The following is an 18,551-nucleotide window of genomic DNA, read 5'->3' as shown; positions in this document are numbered from 1 at the left end:
AGTTGACTCATTGGAAAAGACCCTGATGCTGGGAGGGATTGAGGGCAGGAGGAAAAGGGGACAACAGAGGATGAGATGGCTGGATGCCATCACTGACTCGACGGACGTGAGTTTGAGTCAACTCCGGGAGATGGTAATGGACAGGGAAGCCTGGTGTGCTGCGATTCATGGGGTCGCAAACAGTCGGACATGACTGAGCAACTGAACTGAACTGAACTGAACTAGGTTGGTCATAACTTTTCTTCCAAGGAGCAGCATCTTTTAATTTCATGGCTGCAGTTAACACCTACAGTTGATTTTGGAGCCCAAAAGAATAAAGTCTGTCACTGTTTCCACTGTTTCCCCATCTATTTGCCATGAAGTGATGGGACTAAATACTAGATGATCTTAGATTTCTGAACGTTGAGTTGTAAGCCAACTTCTTCACCCTCCTCTTTCACTTTCATCAAGAGGCTCTTTAGTTCTTCTTCACTTTCTGCCATAAGGGTGGTGTCATCTGCATATCTGAGGTTATTGAGATTTCTCCCAGCAATCTTGATTCCAGCTTATGCTTCATCCAGTCCAGCATTTCTCATGACATACTCTGCATATAAGTTAAATAAGCAAGGTGACAATATACACCCTTGACGTACTCCTTTCCCTATTTGGAACCAGTCTGTTGTTCCATGTCCAGTTCTAACTGTTGCTTCTTGACCTGCATACAGATTTCTCAGGAGGCAGGCCAGGTGGTCTGGTATTCCCATCTCTCAGAATTTTCCACAGTTTGTTGTGATCCAGATCCACACAGTCAAAGGATTTGGCATAATCAATAAAGCAGAAGTAGAAATTTTCTGGAATTCTCCTGCTTTTTCAATGATCCAATGCATGTTGGCAATTTAATCTCTGGTTCCTTTGCCTTTTCTAAAACCAGCTTGAACATCTCGAAGTTCACGGTTCATGTACTGCTGAAGCCTGTCTTGGAGAATACTGAGCATTACTTTACTAGCGTGTGAGATGAGTACAATTGTGTGGTAGTTTGAACATTCTTTGGCATTGCCTTTCTTTGGAATTGGAATGAAAACTGAGCTTTTCAAGTCCTGTGGCCACTGCTGAGTATTCCAAATTTGCTGACATATTGAGTACAGCACTTTCACAGCATCATCTTTCAGGATTTGAAATACCTCAACTGGTATTTCATCACCTCCACTAGCTTTGTTCGTGTGATGCTTCCTAAGGCCCACTTGACTTCGTATTCTAGGATGTCTGACTCTAGGTGAGTGATCACACCATCGTGGTTCTCTGGGTCATGAAAATCTTTTTTGTATAGTTCTTCTGTGTATTCTTGCCACCTCTTCTTAATATCTTCTGCTTCTGTTAGGTCCACACCATTTCTGTCCTTTATTGTTCCCATCTTTGTGTGAAATGTTCCCTTGGTATCTCTAATTTTCTTGAAGAGATCTCTAGTCTTTCCCATTCTACTGTTTCCCTCTATTTCTTTGCACTTATCACTTTTTTTCCACATATACAGATGTGAGTTGTACCATAGAGAAGGCTGAGCGCTGAAGAAGTGATGCTTTTGAACTGCGGAGCTGGAGAAGACTTGAGAATCCCTTGCACAGCAAAGAGATCAAACCAGTCAATCCAAAAGGAAATCAATCCTGAATACTCTCTGAAAGCACTGATGTTGAAGCTCCAATACTTCAGCCACCTGATACAAAAAGCTGACTCATTAGTAAAGACCCTGATGCTGGCAAAGACTGAAAGCAGGAGGAGAAGGGGATGACATAGGGTGAGATGGCTGGATGGCATCACTGACTCAATGGACATGAGTGTGAGCAAGCTCTGGGAGATGGTGAAGGACAGGGAAGCCTAGAGTGCTACAGTCCATAGGGGCACAAAGAATCGGACACGACTGAGCAACTGAACAACAGAATGTACAACACCAAGAATGAACTCTAATGTAAACAACGGACTTTGGGAAATTATACATCAATGTAAGCTCATCATTTGCAATATATGCTCTGTTCTGATGCTAGATGTTGATAATGGGGAGGCCATGTATGTGCGGAGGCAGGAGTATAGAGGAAGACTCTATACTTCCTCTCAATTTTGCTGTGAACCTAAAACTGCAGTTTAAAAAAAGTATTTAGAAAAAATAAAGTATATGTGAAAGCATTTATCAAGAGGAAAAATTAAACCCTTCACAAATAGGTTTGTGTGGTTTTGCACTCTTCCCCTACACAGAGCATTCCTGCTGAGTTTCATCAACATAGCCTAGGGATCTATAACACTTAATTGGAATAGCTCACTGAAGTTATTCTGCTATATTTAATTATAAACTCCTTTTCACTAAAATATCTAGTATCAATTTGGGGGACACATTATAGACCTGGAAAGTAAACTAATATATGATTAATTTGCAGGAAGACCTGGAAGACACTTTAAAATGTTTATAAAATAAGACATTTAAAAATACTATCTGTATTAGTTTTACCTGAACTGTCTCCCTCATAGAAAGACAAGGTTCCTGCCTTTTGTCCCAAGCCTACAAGCCTCCACTGAGAGACCACATCCCACTCCCAGTACCTTGACAATGCTCTGCATCAACACATCGAATGGATGCATGACCGAAGATGGCAATAACAGGATTTACCTGAATTGGAGCCTCTCTTCCTTAGGCTAGGCTTCAACTCTGATAAATTGATACATCAGACATAAATCTATTGTCACTCAGACAGCCTTATATCTTCCTGAAGATGCCTCCTGGACTCCTCCCTTCGCTATTTCAAATTGGCAGCTGCCATTATGACAGTCAAGCAAGAGGAGCAGCAAATGGCAAAAGAAGCTGTCCCAAGAAGGGTCAAGCCATTGGCTACTACTGCTTGAGATCAAGAGCTGGCAAGTAAATGAAACGCCTGCACAGGCTGAGTCATGATGATTTACATATTAAGAACCAATCTACTTAGCTGGCTCAGGACCTTTGCACATGCTGCCCCATCTGCCTAGCTGACTGCCTGGTTAAGAGCTGACTCTCATCTATCAGGTCTCATCTTACCTTTTAAAGAATTTCCCTGATCACCACTATTCTCTCTCAGCAACTCATCTGTTTCCTTCATAACACTTACGACAATTTGTAATTATTTGTTTGCATGTTTTCTGATTTTATATCTATCTCTACCACTAGACTCAAGTGCCATGAGAGCAAAAATCAGTTTTCTCATAGTCACTATTCTAATTTTAGTGACCAGCATGGCATCTGGCCCACAACAGGCCTGCAACAGCCCCTAGCACAGCATCTAACCCTAAGAAACCTGACTTTCTTTGGAGGAGAAAAGGGACGTCTCCATATACTTAGCATGGGAAGCAACATGCTACAATGGAAATAGTACAAGTTGGAGACATAAAATTAGAACTTCAGCTCCACTGCTTGGCCTAGCTAAACCATCTTTGACAACCTAGTTTGTATCCAGAAGCCCCAATTTTCTCAACTTAAAATGATGACAATAACACTTCCCTTACATAAACACCGATTCTCTAGGAAACTGCAGATATTCAATAAGTGACATTTATTAATAGTTCTTAGAATGATCATATCTCTCCATCTACTAAGAAGTCTTAAATTAATGAGACTATAACAGAAATGAGTTAAGTCAAAGTCTCATAAACGTGGCAATATCAAAAATATTGTATTTATAAAGGTAAGCTATATTTTCAAATCTTTTTCTGTATGTTTTTTCAGTAAGACTACAGAACTTCTAAACCTATGTAAATAGATGTTTAAAGAAAACTAAATCTACGATCAGGTATTTTTTTTCATAACATCAGGTACTAACCTACAACGAAACACATAATATTCTTTTTCAGACCATGCTGTTTAAAGTCACCAGGAACTTTCAGATATACAAAAACAAAAGGTAAGCTCAGTATTTCACTGTGCTTTGTTTTTAAACTAAACTTTTAGTATCAGTGAAAGGATAAAGGTCTTACTAACAAAAATTAAGGACTTAGGAACGCTTTTTAATTTTGGAAAGGAAAATTGTCACAAGTCACTTTCCAAAGAATTGTAATGCTTTTATTAAGGTTAAACAGCAATTATACAAACACATGAATACAATAATTCATACATAAAGATACTGATATCAGTCCTTTTTTTTTTGCTCCTGTCCAAATATAATTTTTGCCTTGCTGCTCAATAGTCACAGTCCTTCCTTACTGGAATGACTGGTTTACCCTTAACTCCACAGGGCTTCAACTATCAGTCTTTTAAGCAGTTTTGACAGGTTTTGACTATATAACCTGCTGAGCTCCCAGCACCCAAGGGAGGGTCCTGGTTGCAAATTTTACTTCTGATATAGCTGACCACTAATACTGGCTCCATAGATAATGGATTTCAATAACTACCACCCACAGGTTAACACTTTGAGTAGTACCCATAATACTGCTTTAATTAAGTTAATACATGAAGGTCACAGTTCGGTAGAAAGTTCTATTAAATTTGGCAGTGCTTACAATAAAAAAAAAGAAAGAAAGAACCGTGTATAGGAACTCTATAAATTTGCCTGTTGATATAATCCAGTCTGCTCATCAATTTATACTGCATTTCAATTTATTTTCTAAAAGGAATTCAATTTATTAGTTCCATTTCCCCAAAATGTGTACATTTCTAGCATTTCTAACCGGTCGTTTCACAACAGATGGCTCTAACCATGCTGGGCACAGAATGGGTCTACCTGCCACAAACAGGCCACCCACTAGGGCAAAGGCGATTCCTACCACCACCATGCCCACCCCCTGATTTTGCAGCATTCTGACGGTGGAAAAGAATGATGCTTTGATTTGTCTTGTGTCTAATGATTAGCTTCATGTGCTACATATTAATGTCTTTTTGAAATAATGAAATTATTTTTTCATCCTGAAAAATAAAGATATGTAAAAGTTGTTTTGGAATTTAAACCCTTCATGCAGTAGAAACTAAGACAAAGAGTATTTACAACACGTGAAAAGGCAAAACAAACAAAAGTTTAAATGAATCTGAAATTAAAGGGTCACTTTAAAGTGTTAAAAAGAAAATGAGATATGTATTTTAACACACAAATCACACAGTCAGTGGGGTTGATACATTTTTCTATTTTTGTAGTATTAGGTAATTTGAGGTTATTTTACAGAGAAGCAAAAAATGGTGGTTGAATTTATACATATTGAATTCAGCCATAATTGTATTTTTTAAATACATAACCTGACAGGCACTATGGTAGATAATAATGAATCAGCATGGGAGCCATTTAATATACTTCTTGATTAACTCATTGCCTGTCCACTTCGCACACAGACACGCTTACATGTCATAATCGTCATAATTCCCATCATCCCCACTGCTAACACTCAAGCTCCTTGATTAGTGCATAACTCCCAAACGAGCCATTGCTAATGCTAAATAATTCTCTTCAGCCTCCTGCTACTATTCTGCAGGATCTCCAATTAAATATAATGTCCCTGATGAGCCATATTAATGTGAACAAATTCCTACCAGGAATCCTAACCTATTCCATTTTCCCAAAAAAATATGTAGAGAAAGTAATTTAGTCAAGACAAAGATAATCAAAACAGTTTAAAATGATATAGTACAATGTCTCTGCAAAATATGTTTTTTTCAAAGACAATAAAAGAAAAAGGATGGGAAAAGTAATGTCTAAACATCTTAAACGATTCCTTCTGAATAATCTGTTCTTCGCTGAAAACTCTAGTGTTTTAAATATGCATATGTAGATACACTGTATTCTTAATCCAAAAAGGTTACTGAAAGCTAAGTTTTAAGAAAAGTGAGCATTACCAAGTTTTAGAGTATGCCATTCAAAAACCCTTTAATTACCTAATTACCAGAACTCCAAGGTCCATAATCATATTAATGAAACCAATTCCTTCCTTCCCATTAAATGCAGTATTACAGTCACTATCAGAGGCTTTGCCATGGAACTCTACGTTGCCGATAAGAAAACTTCATCCTGAACAATGACAACTATAAGCATTTTTTGCAAGAATGAATTAAGAATCCTACAGATTTTCTATTGCAATCTAAAAGACTGGGAAGGTTTCTGACCTAATTAAGACCAACTGGGAAACATGGACTATGATGGCCATTATCTTAAAATATTCTGTACTAGTAAAACAACAGAAGAAAATACTAGATACATCATCTCAACTACACACATACATATGATAAAAGGTCATCTGATTTCTCAGTTACCATCCCCAAAAAGGTTTACAAATCTGACTCTGGTCACTGATTCCTATCTGAAGATTAATAATGACACAAGTTGCAAATAAGTCCATTAAAAAATTTTGCAAAAAAAAAAAAATTTTTTTTTATTAAGAACTTTAACTCTCTTCCAAAGAAAGAAAGGTTGCAAAATATCCTGAAAAGTAAATGAAGTAAACAGAAAAGGTAAATGCTTGAGGTTTTGACACTTAAATTGCTTTCAACTCTTTATGTTTACATAGGACAAAAGATATTCAAACAAAAATACTAACAGGTCTAAGTTTATTAAAAGATATATATATATATGAAAAGATATAAAACATTCTAACCAACCCATAACATTTTTAAAAGGTTTTCTCTAACGTCTTTTACACCTTAGCCTGTACTGATATATTCCATCTCCATTTACCTGATCATTACCCTCCAGTTTGTTCAGCTGGAACCAACATACACTAATTACATAGACATCACGAAGTCCTATTTGTCCTCAGTACCTCCCCAGACAGCAGGGAAATAATACCAAGGGTAGGCATGCTAAGTGATGATTCCCCCCCACCTTACTGTCAATCATCCCAGAGCGCTCACAGGGGCACCCCACTCAATCTCATTACCGAATCCTAAGGGTAGGACTACAATACTCACCAGGAAGCACAGTTCAAACAGCAGGCTGCCTGGCCAACATGTGAGTCATAATGACTCCTTCCCTGATTTTAGGTTTTGGTGTTAATGCAATAAATATCAGGTATTTCTCATTTAAATCCAATGTTACAATACACAGACAAAGCAACAAAACATTGGTAAGTTCAATTTAGGAATCTAGATAAGAAATACAGTCAAAGGTTGAAGTTCAGAGTCATTTAATCCCATTTAAAAACAAAACCTCACAGCCCTAACTTCATGTTTAAAACAAATATAACAATATTTTGCTGTTTCTTAGGGGAAGGTTTACTAGTCTTTTCACCTGAAAACATACATACATACATAATTATCATAAAAGTAAATTAAGTTATCTAACATGAATTTTGAGAAGTACAAACACAACAATCTCTAAATTCTCATAATTATTTGTTCCCACTATTCACCAAACTACTGAAGCAAGATCTGACTTCCCATTTAAAAAGTCTTGGTCACCAAAACTGTCAGATAGTTCTCATTACTTATTATTTCCTAACTTCTCTGGGGCTACCTCAAATCATAGCACATTAGGCATAAAACCCTACAATCCACTTCTGCCTTTTACATCAATATTATATTAATAAGGTCCTCAAACAAATAAAATCTCCCACATCAGCCCTCTACCTAAAATCGAATGAATTTATTCCATAAATCTGTGTCTTCTGGCTCCAAAATTTTATGTAATGGTCCTAATAATTTCCACTTTATAAAGTATTACAACTTTCTTTTTTTTGCTACACCACATGGCATACGGGATCTTAGTTCCCTGACCAAGGACTGAATTCACACTCCCCACAGAGGAAGTTTGGAGTCTTAACTCTTGGACTGCCAGGGAGTCCTCAATATTTTTTAATATCTGTTAGTGCAGACATGACTAAAGCGACTTAGCAGCAGCAGCAGTCTTTATCTTGGAGAAGGAAGTGGCAACCCACTCCAGTATTCTTGCCTGGAGAATCCTGTGGACAGAGGAGCCTGGTGGGCTGCTGTCCATGGGGTCGCACAGAGTCGGACACAACTGAAGTGACTTAGCAGCAGCAGCAGCAGCAGCAGTGTAGTTACCTCTTCGATTTTCCTCAAAATTTCCTAGGCTATTCTTGCATATTTTTTGTCAATTCCCCTTCCCCATTACATTATTACATTTTTTAGGATTTAATACAAAAACACAGATCTAGAAATAAGTAGCATTTACAATATTGTTTCCCCATAAAAAAAGAAGTCCTCATATAAGTCATACAAATTCACTTTAAATTCATATCGTAAAGTGTTTTATCTTTGGCACTATTTCCATGAGGTTAAATTTTTTTTAAGTTGTATTTCTACCTTGTTAATATTTAGGAAATCTATAGCTATTTGTATTTATTTTTTTAACTATCAAAGAGGCTTTCCTCACTGTTTCTGAAGAGTTAATCGGTTGCCACTGTACTGGAAACTCAGCACTACCTTATTATTTCTGCCTTTCCTGTCCTCCATTTTATAACTCGCGCCTAACTGCATCGCCAAGTACTTCTTGGATGCTACTAAGTATCAGTGGTGATAGTAAATGTATGCGTCTTCAACTGGACTTTTATGAAAATGCTTCCTATAAGGTATGACTTAATTTTTATTTTGGGATGGAAGTAGTTATCTGATCCTGTCTTACTAAGGATTTTACAAGAGGAAGACAGTGAATTTCTTTTAAATGACATTTAGGCTTCTATCGATGCTTTTGAACTGTGGTATTGGAGAAGAGTCTTGAGAGTCCCTTGGACTGCAAGGAGCTCCAACCAGTCCATCCTAAAGGAGATCAGTCCTGGGTGTTCATTGGAGGGACTGATGTTGAAGCTGAAACTCCAATACTTTGGCCACCTGATGCGGAGAGCTGACTCATTTGAAAAGACCCTGATGCTGGGAAAGATTGAGGGCAGGAGGAGAAGGGGACAATAGAGGATGAGATGGTTGGATGGCATCATTGACTCAATGGACATGGGTTTGGGTGGACTCCGGGAGTTGGTGATGGACAGGGAGGCCTGGCGTGCTGTGGTTCAGGGGGTTGCCAAGAGTCGGACATGACTGAGCGACTGAACTGAACTGAAGGCTTCTATCAAGGTGATCATACAGTTTTCCTCCATTAACCTATTAGTATATTCAATTAATAGTGTCTAGTATTGAAACCATATTGAAATGTCACAAATACACTCTGCATGACTGCAGCATTTTATTTAAATAAATTTTATTCTAGTTTCTATTACTTAGGATTTTTCTAACAATATATATAGTAAGTCATTTTTTATTTTCTGCTTACTATCTTTGTCCAGATTTTGATTTCCAAGTGACTAGGCTGGTTTCAGAAAAAAGAAATGGAAATCTATTTTTCTTTCTCTAAGTCTAGAACAATATAAATAGTGTCAAAATTTCTTGCTTCCTGAAAATTGCACAGATTCCTTGTGACAGTCTCTAGGCCTAGACACTCAGAGTTCTTTAGTCATTTTCTACCTTACTTTTCTACCTTAGCGTTTTCAAGCACAGGGTTGTGGGCCTATCTATATGTAATTACTTGTCCAATTTTATAAACTGAGCAAAACAAAATACTCAGTAATTTTAAAGGCTTTCCAAAGTATGTTAAACCCCACTTTCAATAATGTATTAAACCACCAGGCAATTAGCCAGGATAGATGACTTAAATATCCTTACGAACCAACCAGTCCTAAAAGACACTACAGAACACTCCACCCAGCAACAGCAGAATATAATCTTAAATTCACGTGGAACGTTCTCCAGAATAGTTCATATGCTAGTCCATAAAACAAACATTAAAAACTTTTAAAGGATAGAAAAAGAAAAAATACATTCTCTGACAAAAGCTGAAGGAAATTAGAAATCAATGACAGAAAGAAATTTGGGAAACTCATAAATATGTGAATTAAAAAAAATCCTAATCCATGCTCCCTTTCTTGGTCCTGCTTGTTCTTAGTCTCCGGTACCACCATGCAGACTGAGTCAAGTAGAACCAAGAAAGGGAATTTTATCTTACCCAACCAATTTTTGGAGGTCTTGTAAGACTAAACAAGACCAAAAACAAACAAACAAACAAACAAACAAAAAATCCTCAATAATAAGTGAGTCAAAGAAAAAATCACCAGGGGAACCAGAAAATACAAGGCAACCAGGAGTAATGAAAATACAAAATGTCAAAACACGGGATGCAGCTTAAACACTAAGAGAAAGATGTATGGTGAAACCCCTATATTAAAAAGACCTCAAAACAACCTAGTCTTCTATCTTAAGAAACTTTTTTAAAAGAGCAAACTAAATCCAGAGCAAGCAGAATGAAGGAAACAAAAACTAATGTAAATATAAATGAAGCAGAGAGTTTAAAAGGAGAGAAATCAATGAAACCAAAAGTTGGGTCTTTGAAGATCAATGAAACAGAAAATCTTCAGTTAAATTGACCAAGAAAAAAATGAAAAAACTCAAATAACTGAAATTTCAAAGGGCTTCTCTGGTGGCTCAGATGGTAAAGAATCCACCTGCAATTCAGGAGACCTGGGTTCAATCCCTGGGTTGGGAAGATCCCCTGGAGGCGGGTATGGCAAACCCAGTCCAATATTCTTGCCTGGAGAATCCCCATGGACAGAGGAGCCTGGCGGGCTACAATCCATGGGGTTGCAAAGAAACAACACAGGAATGGAAGAGACATTACCTCTGGCCTTACAGAAATAAAAACAATAAGGAAATACTATGAACAATTATTTAACAATAAACTAGGTAACTTAGGATGAAATGTCTTCCCTAGAAGGAAATAAACTATAGAACTAACTCAAGAAGAAACAGGAAATCAAGAGAAGGAATTAGTAAACAAGAAACTACTCACAGGGACTTCCCTGGTAGTCTAGTGGCTAAGACACCATCCTCCCAATACAGGGGGCCCAGATTTGATCCCTGGTCACAGTACTAAATCCCACACGCCACAACTAAGAGTTTGCAAGCCACAACCAAGGATCCCACATGCTACAACAAAGACTGACGACCCCGCGAGCTGCAACTAAGACTGCCGCGGGCCAGTAAATAAACTTTTCTTAGTGTTAAAAAAAAAAAAAAACTACCCACAGAGAAAACCTTGGATCTAGATGGCTTCACTGGTGAGTTCCACCAAACATTAAAAGAATAATTAACGACAACTCACAAACTTCCAGAACAACGAAAGATGAGGAAACACGTCCCACAGTATAACATGAAGACAAAATAACTCTGATACCAAAACAAAGACATCAAATGAAAAGTATAGACTAGTATCTCTTACAAATACGGATGAAAAATCCTCTACAAAATACCAGCAAACTGACTGCAACAATATATACAAAGGACTATATACATTATGGCCAAGTGTGATTTATCCCAGGAAGGTAAGGCTAAACATCCAAAAATTAATTAATTAATATAATATACCACATCAATGGAATAAAGGATAAAAACCACATTATCATCTCGGTAGACACCCAGTCATGATAAAAACTCAACAAACCAGCAGGGCACTTCCTCAACCTAATAGTGGGAATTGATGAAAATCCCAGAGCCTAAATCAAACTTAGTTATGGAATACTGAATGTTTTGTTCCTCATTTTAGGGGGAAAATAGAGTACCTGCTCTCACCACTACTTTTCAATAATTCTGAAAGTTAAAGCTAGGGAAATTAGGCAAGACTATAAAATAAAAAGCATCCAGTAAGAAAAGAAAGAAGTAAATCTCTCTCTCTTTATACATGACATGATCTTCTAGAGAGAATCCTAAGAAATCTATTTTTTTAACTATTAGAAATAATAAGGAAGTTCAGCAAAGTTGCAGGACCCAAATCACTATATGAAAATTAATTGTATTCCTATATACCTGCAATTAAAATAAAAACTGAAATTAAGAAACTGCAATTCTAGGGAATTCCCTGACAGTCCAGTGGTTACAATTCTGCACTCCCAATAGAGGAGGCACGGGTTCAATCTAGGGAACTAAGATCCTGCAAGGCATGCAGTGCAACCAATAAAAACAGAGAGAAAAGAAGAAATTGCAGTTCTAATAGATCAGAAGTAATACTAAAATACTTAGGAATAAATATAGCCAAGTAAGTGAAAATCACTCTCTGAAAACTATAAAACTGTTGAGATTAAAGCAATATAAGTAAGTGGAACAACATCAGATGGAATGTCCATGCTCACATATAGGACTCTAAAATGTTAAGGTAAAGATACTTCCTCAAAGTGATCCACAGATACCACACAATGCCTACCGAAATACCAGCAGGACACAGTGTCCCACTAGGACCATTTTCTGCTCATAAACCATTCTCCACAAATCTTTTCAAAGTAATAAGGGCCTGGAGAATGACACAGAGAAGACAATTCACAACTTGCTAAGAGGCTTAACCCCTGTTTTGCTCTCTCTGGTCCTGACCATTTCCCACCGGAGGAGTTTACACTATTGTTGACTCTGGCTTCATTCCTGGAGGCAGTTGCACTAACCTCACCAGTACTTACGAACTGTTCTCCTGGGCGATGCCTGCCTCTGAGACTGCTCTGGGTCAGTCTTCTCAAAGAAAGCAAGAGACTGTCTTCAACAGAGGAACAGGATAGCATACTATTTTAAGATACTCCAATAATAAGCAGACTAGATAGAAAAACCACAAACCCTCCCTAGAAGCATCTAAAAATTCTAGATTAAATATAACAAATTTCCTGTAAATGAACAGTCTGGTTTACAAGAAACCATAAGCAATCCCTAGGGATCAAAAACAAAGAAGCAGCTAAACGTCAGACAGTATCCACTAGAACCAACACCACTAATCTTGGAGAATGCAAGCGGGGATCTGAGTAAACTAGAGAACTTGAGTTTTAACTCTCCGAGATAGGAACCATGTGTGAGCTGAAGATTTGAAGGAAAACTCCTACGTAAGGCCTTGCTGCTCAAAGATTACATCCTCAGTGAAGGGGGCATCAAGGGGTGGGAGAATGAATAAATAATCTACTAAGTAGGGCGTAGACAAATACTATCAGCTGTGCTTCAAGGTTAAGGAAAAAGTCTCCTCAGGAAATTAGAAATCATGAGCCTGTGTAACAGAAGGAGGGGTGTGGGAGAGAGTGTGTGTATGTGTGTGTGTGCGTGTGTGCATGTGTATAGTTTCATCTTGCTTTGCCCATCCTAATAATTCAGCAGCCTTCATGCCAAGAAACAAATATAAAAATTAGTCAGTGACACCCTGGAGTGATCGGCAGAAGCCAATAGAACCAACACCCAACAGGATTACATCTGCAACCCAAACCACGCAGAATTCAACGTTAAAGACACCAAATATGGCATCACAAGACAAAATCTACATGCATGAGGAAATAATCCATTGAGAGAAGAGTCAGAAATAGAAACAGGTATGCAGGAACTTGAAATAATATGACAGAAATTTTAAAACTAAGTTAGGCTATAACTAAGACATGGAATGACTCAGATACACAAGAAAAAAACACAAAACAAAAATCAGGCAGGGAATTCCCTGGTGGTCCAGTGGTTAGAACATGAAGCATGTAAGATTCTTCCACTCCAAGTAATATTCAAAATGCTGACCTCTTGAAAATAAATACTGAAACATATATATCTGAATAGCATGCCTTGTTCATAATATCAACATTGTAAAGCTGGCTAGATATGGTTAGATCTGATGCTAACCTTTGGGATCAAGTGTTAAAAAAGCAAAATATGCTGTTAGAGGAATTCATGTCTTTGTCCTTCTTGGGACTGGAGCAGAAACCAAGCAGCGGATGTGGCCCTATTGCTGAGGCTTAAATCAAGCTCTGAGCACTCTAACCATCATGATTATTATCCTGTTTTTACTTATAGTATCTTTCTAGAAACCAACTTACAGAAAGTCATATTAAGAGGAAGTTTTGACTTGAGCAGGCATTGCTTGCTTCCCTTTGGGAAGCCTGGTAAATCTTATTCTAAACTATGTATCATAATCTTTGGTTAAAAAAAAGTGGCTAAAAGTTTTTAAAATATAAAAACTACCACCTCTACTTCAGGAAGGATAAATGCCGAAGATTTAAAACTCACACCGACTCTTTTGAAAGCAGTTTTGCCAAAGTTTAGAAAGTGTCCACAAAGCTAGGAACAAAGTACTCAAAGAACATGAGTGAACAAAGTACTCATGTTCTTTGAGGTAACAGCTTACAGAAGCAGACTACGGTGGAACACCAATATTGAAACATAAATAAATAGAAAAGAATGAAAATATAAGTAATTTTGGACTATCCATGTCAACAGTCACCTCCAGGAGAACACAGCATAAAGAATGAACTATTCTATGATATGAAAAAGAAAATTATAAGTGAAAGGTTGCTGTTAGGCTTGAAATAAAAACAGTGACTGTCCACAATTCAGACACTTTTCTCTCTCAATTTATCTATGAATGAAAACACAGCCTGAGCTAGGTACACTGAAAATAAAAACATGATGACAAGGGTCCCCCAATTAAAATTAAATTAAATTTTTTTTTAAATGAGAAGAGTGAATTTTAAATCTACTACAAGCTTGATGATTACACAAGCTTTTTTCTGGAGGAGTTTACTATTGGTAAATGCCTTTGTTTATCAATCAAGAATGACATTAAAGCAATAGTTTTCTCACTATTTTATGAATATTTTGTAAAGATATAAACTAATGAAACTATCAGTTAAAACAAATTATTACTAAAGAAGCCAGAAATGAATAGTCAAAAAAAAAAAAAATCAAACAATATGTATGCAAAACAAGTTTTAATTGCTTGATTTAATTATTTTAAGCAAAAGATAAATATTTTAAATGTAGGGGCCAAAAAAGGAAGACAAAACAAAATGAAAGCTAGTGGAGGTGATGGAATTCCACTTGAGCTATATCAAATCCTGCAAGATGCTGTGAAAGTGCTGCACTCAATATGCCAGCAAATTTGGAAAACTCAGCAGTGGCCACAGGACTGGAAAAGGTCGGTTTTCATTCCAATCCCTAAGAAAGGCAACGCCAAAGAATGCTCAAACTACTGCACAATTACACTCATCTCACACACTAGTAAAGTAATGCTCAAAATTCTCCAAGCCAGGCTTCAGCAATACGTGAACCATGAACTTCTAGATGTTCAAGCTTGTTTTAGAAAAGGCAGAGGCACCAGAGATCAAATTGCCAACATCCACTGGATCATCGAAAAAGCAAGAGAGTTCCAGAAAAACATCGATTTCTGCTTTATTGACTATGCCAAAGCCTTTGACTGTGTGGAAAATTCTGAAAGAGATGGGCATACCATACCACCTGACCTGCCTCTTGAGAAACCTGTATGCAGGTCAGGAAGCAACAGTTCGAACTGGACATGGAACAACAGACTGGTTCCAAATAGGAAAAGGAATACATCAAGGCTGTATATTGTCACCTTGCTTGTTTAACTTATATGCAGAGTACATCATGAGAAACGCTGGGCTGAAGGAAGCACAAGCTGGAATCAAGATTGCTGGGAGAAATATCAATAACCTCAGATATGCAGATGACACCACCCTTATGGCAGAAAGTGAAGAAGAACTAAAGAGCTTCTTGATGAAAGTAAAAGAGGAGAGTGAAAAAGTTGGCTTAAAGCTCAACATTCAGAAAATGAAGATCATGGCATCCAGTCCCATCATTTCGTGGCAAATAGATGGGGAAACAGTGGAAACAGTGGCTGACCTTATTTCTGGGGGCTCCAAAATCACTGCAGCCATGAAATCAAGATGCTTACTCCTTGGAAGGAAAGTTATGACCAACCTAGACAGCATATTCAAAAGCAGAGACATTACTTTGCCAACAAAGGTCCGTCTAGTCAAGGCTATGGCTTTTCCAGTGGTCATGTATGGATGTGAGAGTTGGACTGTGAAGAAGGCTGAGCACCGAAGAATTGATGCTTTTGAACTGTAGTGTTGAAGACGACTCTTGAGAGTCCCCTGGACTGCAAGGAGATCCAACCAGTCCATCCTGAAGGAGATCAGTCCTGGGTGTTGATTGGAAGGACTGATGCTGAAGATGAAACTCAAATACTTTGGCCACCCGACTCATTGGAAAAGACCATGATGCTGGCAAAGATTAAGGGCAGGAGAAGGGGATGACAGAGGATGAGATGGTTGGATGGCATCACCGACTCAATGAACATAGGTTTGGGTAGACTCTGGCAGTTGGTGATGGACAGGAAGGCCTGGCGTGCTGCGGTTCATGGGGTCGCAAAGAGTCAGGCATGACTGAGCAACTGAACTAAACTTCTGAATAAAATTTTAAAGTCACAAAGACTGAAAAGTCTTTGCATTAAATTACTATACGATAAAAGCTGACATTACCAATAGGTCCTGTTATCAAAAGTAGTATGAAAGAGTTAACTTATCAAAGTACAACTACTTACATTTCATTCCATACAGTTCCAATAATTTATATACTTTCCTACGGGATTTTTTTCTCCTCATTCATAGTTTACTACTGCTACAAATGCCTGCTGTGATAAAATATCTCCAATAAAATTAGTTATCATTCACCACTTTATGCTATATCCTCTTTTGCTCATGTCCAATCAGCATCAGTCTTCCATTTTTTTAATCAAACTTTCAGCTGAACACAGTACAGCATTTAGGAATGTCAAACAGTCAGAGCATCCCCTTAGTGACAGAGAATTACCCTATGGGGAAATGTGCTCCCATAAGGCAGCACTGTATAAACATTTCATTAATAACTAGCTCTTTTAACTTTCTCATGCTCTGCCTAAATGTACCTGGCGACCAGAATCCCTCTGCTGCTGCTGCTGCTACTGTCGCTTCAGTCATGTCCGACTCTGTGCAACCCCATAGACGGCAGCCCACCAGGCTCCCCCGTCCCTGGGATTCTCCAGGCAAGAACACTGGAGTGGGTTGCCATTTCCTTCTCCAATGCATGAAAGTGAAAAGTGAAAGTGAAGTCACCCAGTCGTGTCCAACTCTTCACGACCCCATGGACTGCAGCCCATCAGGCTCCTCCATCCATGGGATTTTCCAGGCAAGAGTACTGGAGTGGGGTGCCATCACCTTCTCCGAGAATCCCTCTACAAACTATTTATTCTAGTCTAACTCCAGTGTTCTTGCCTGGAGAATTTCAGGGACTGGGGAGTCTAGTGGGCTGCCATCTATGGGGTCACACAGAGTCGGACATGATGGAAGCAACTTAGCAGCAGCAGCAGCAGCAGCAGCAAGCTTTTAAAGCCTTGAAAATAAAATAGTTAAGACACATATTGAAGACATTATGAGGCTTCTACTGTGCTTAATACAAGATAAAGTAATAGGTATTTTTTAAATTGTGTACCTTTTCAGGCCAACAACAACAAAACCCTCCATCTTTCACATTTTTCCATTTGATCCAAAATAAGATCCTAACTCAAACAAAGCAAATATACTTACAGAACTAGCATCGACATCACTGTGGATGGCAACCGTCTTAATGCCCATCTTCTTGCAAGTTTTAATAACCTATATTAAAATACATTAATGTTATCTACAATAGTAATGTATGTTTAAAGGGATTTAATAGTAAAATTCACAGAGTAAAATGAAAAATAAGATTAAAATCCCACTCACCCGACACGCAATTTCTCCTCTATTAGCAATAAGAATTTTATCAAAAGTCTAAAGAGAGGAAAACAAACACATAAGAAACTGTTAACTCTCACGATGAGACCAGAAAACATCAAGCTTTGTCTGCCACACTTACCACTGGGCATAACCCTAACAAGCACTACTGCCTACATGGTATCAGATACTATGCACGTGTTCACTTACAACCAGGCTACTACTAAACTCATCTGGCAGGATCTGGCCTTATAATTACCCTGTCAAAAAAGTATCAAATGATGAGGTTCAATAATTCATAAAGGAACTACATTTCTTGCCAAAAGATAATCTTCAAATGAGGTTTCAAAAAACTAAAAAACTTTAGTTAAAATTGCTTGAGAGTTTACTTGTTTTCTAAATTCAGAGAAATTCTAAATGTTATGTTTCTCAAAGTCAAGTCTGATATAATTTATATTCCATCTCTTTGGGATTGGGGCATAGCATTAAGTGGTATTTTCAACAACTCAGAACAGATAAACTAGTTATACTTTTACCCAAAGAGTTCCAGACCACACAGGTTATGCTATTTGAGTATAATGTTGAGTTAATGCTATTGAGTATAAATGTTGAGTATAACATTAAGTATAATGTTACGTTTGAATAATCACATTTTGAAACAGCTAAGGCCACATAATAGAAAAAGATGTTCCATTTTGTGTAGGGTGAGAGACCTAAATTCTAAGCCCAATTCTGCCATTAATGACCTATTTCACTCTAAGTAAATCCATCTCTCAGGACTGCAATCTCTTGATTTCCACATAAATAAACTGATATAGCATTTTAGTGGGAAACTATTTAACAAGGTTCTCTCCTGACTCTAGAACTGAACAAGCTACTCTTTTTAAAGAAATGCACACGAACAATTGTAAGTAACTTGGATGCAATACATTTTAGTACACAATGATCGCTGGGTTAGTGAACTGTTGCATGTTAAATGGACCCTTTTTTAAAGTTTTAGTCATATTACTAAAAGTTAAAGCTATATATGATCTTAAAAGTACTCTTGA

The 18,551-nt window shown here is 37.6% G+C and overlaps 1 protein-coding gene across 5 annotated transcripts in view; it reads right to left on the bottom strand.

The window, feature by feature from the left end:
• The window catches only part of PCCA (propionyl-CoA carboxylase subunit alpha), a 417,781-nt gene that overhangs the window by 325,491 nt on the left and 73,739 nt on the right, over window positions 1–18,551 (bottom strand). For all 5 annotated transcript variants that reach the window (XM_061435312.1, XM_061435309.1, XM_061435310.1 and 2 more), the window contains 2 exons: window positions 17,512–17,559; window positions 17,335–17,403 (listed from right to left, as the gene is read on the bottom strand). In XM_061435312.1, coding sequence (XP_061291296.1) covers window positions 17,335–17,382 — 48 coding nt within the window. In that variant the 5' untranslated portion in view covers window positions 17,383–17,403; window positions 17,512–17,559. The remainder of the gene's footprint in view (window positions 1–17,334; window positions 17,404–17,511; window positions 17,560–18,551) is intronic.

This window comes from Bos javanicus, chromosome 12 (genome assembly GCF_032452875.1).
Source record: "Bos javanicus breed banteng chromosome 12, ARS-OSU_banteng_1.0, whole genome shotgun sequence".
NCBI classification, from domain to species: domain Eukaryota; kingdom Metazoa; phylum Chordata; class Mammalia; order Artiodactyla; family Bovidae; genus Bos; species Bos javanicus.
Note: the sequence above shows the minus strand (reverse complement) of the source record. Positions and strands in the feature narration are given on the sequence as shown.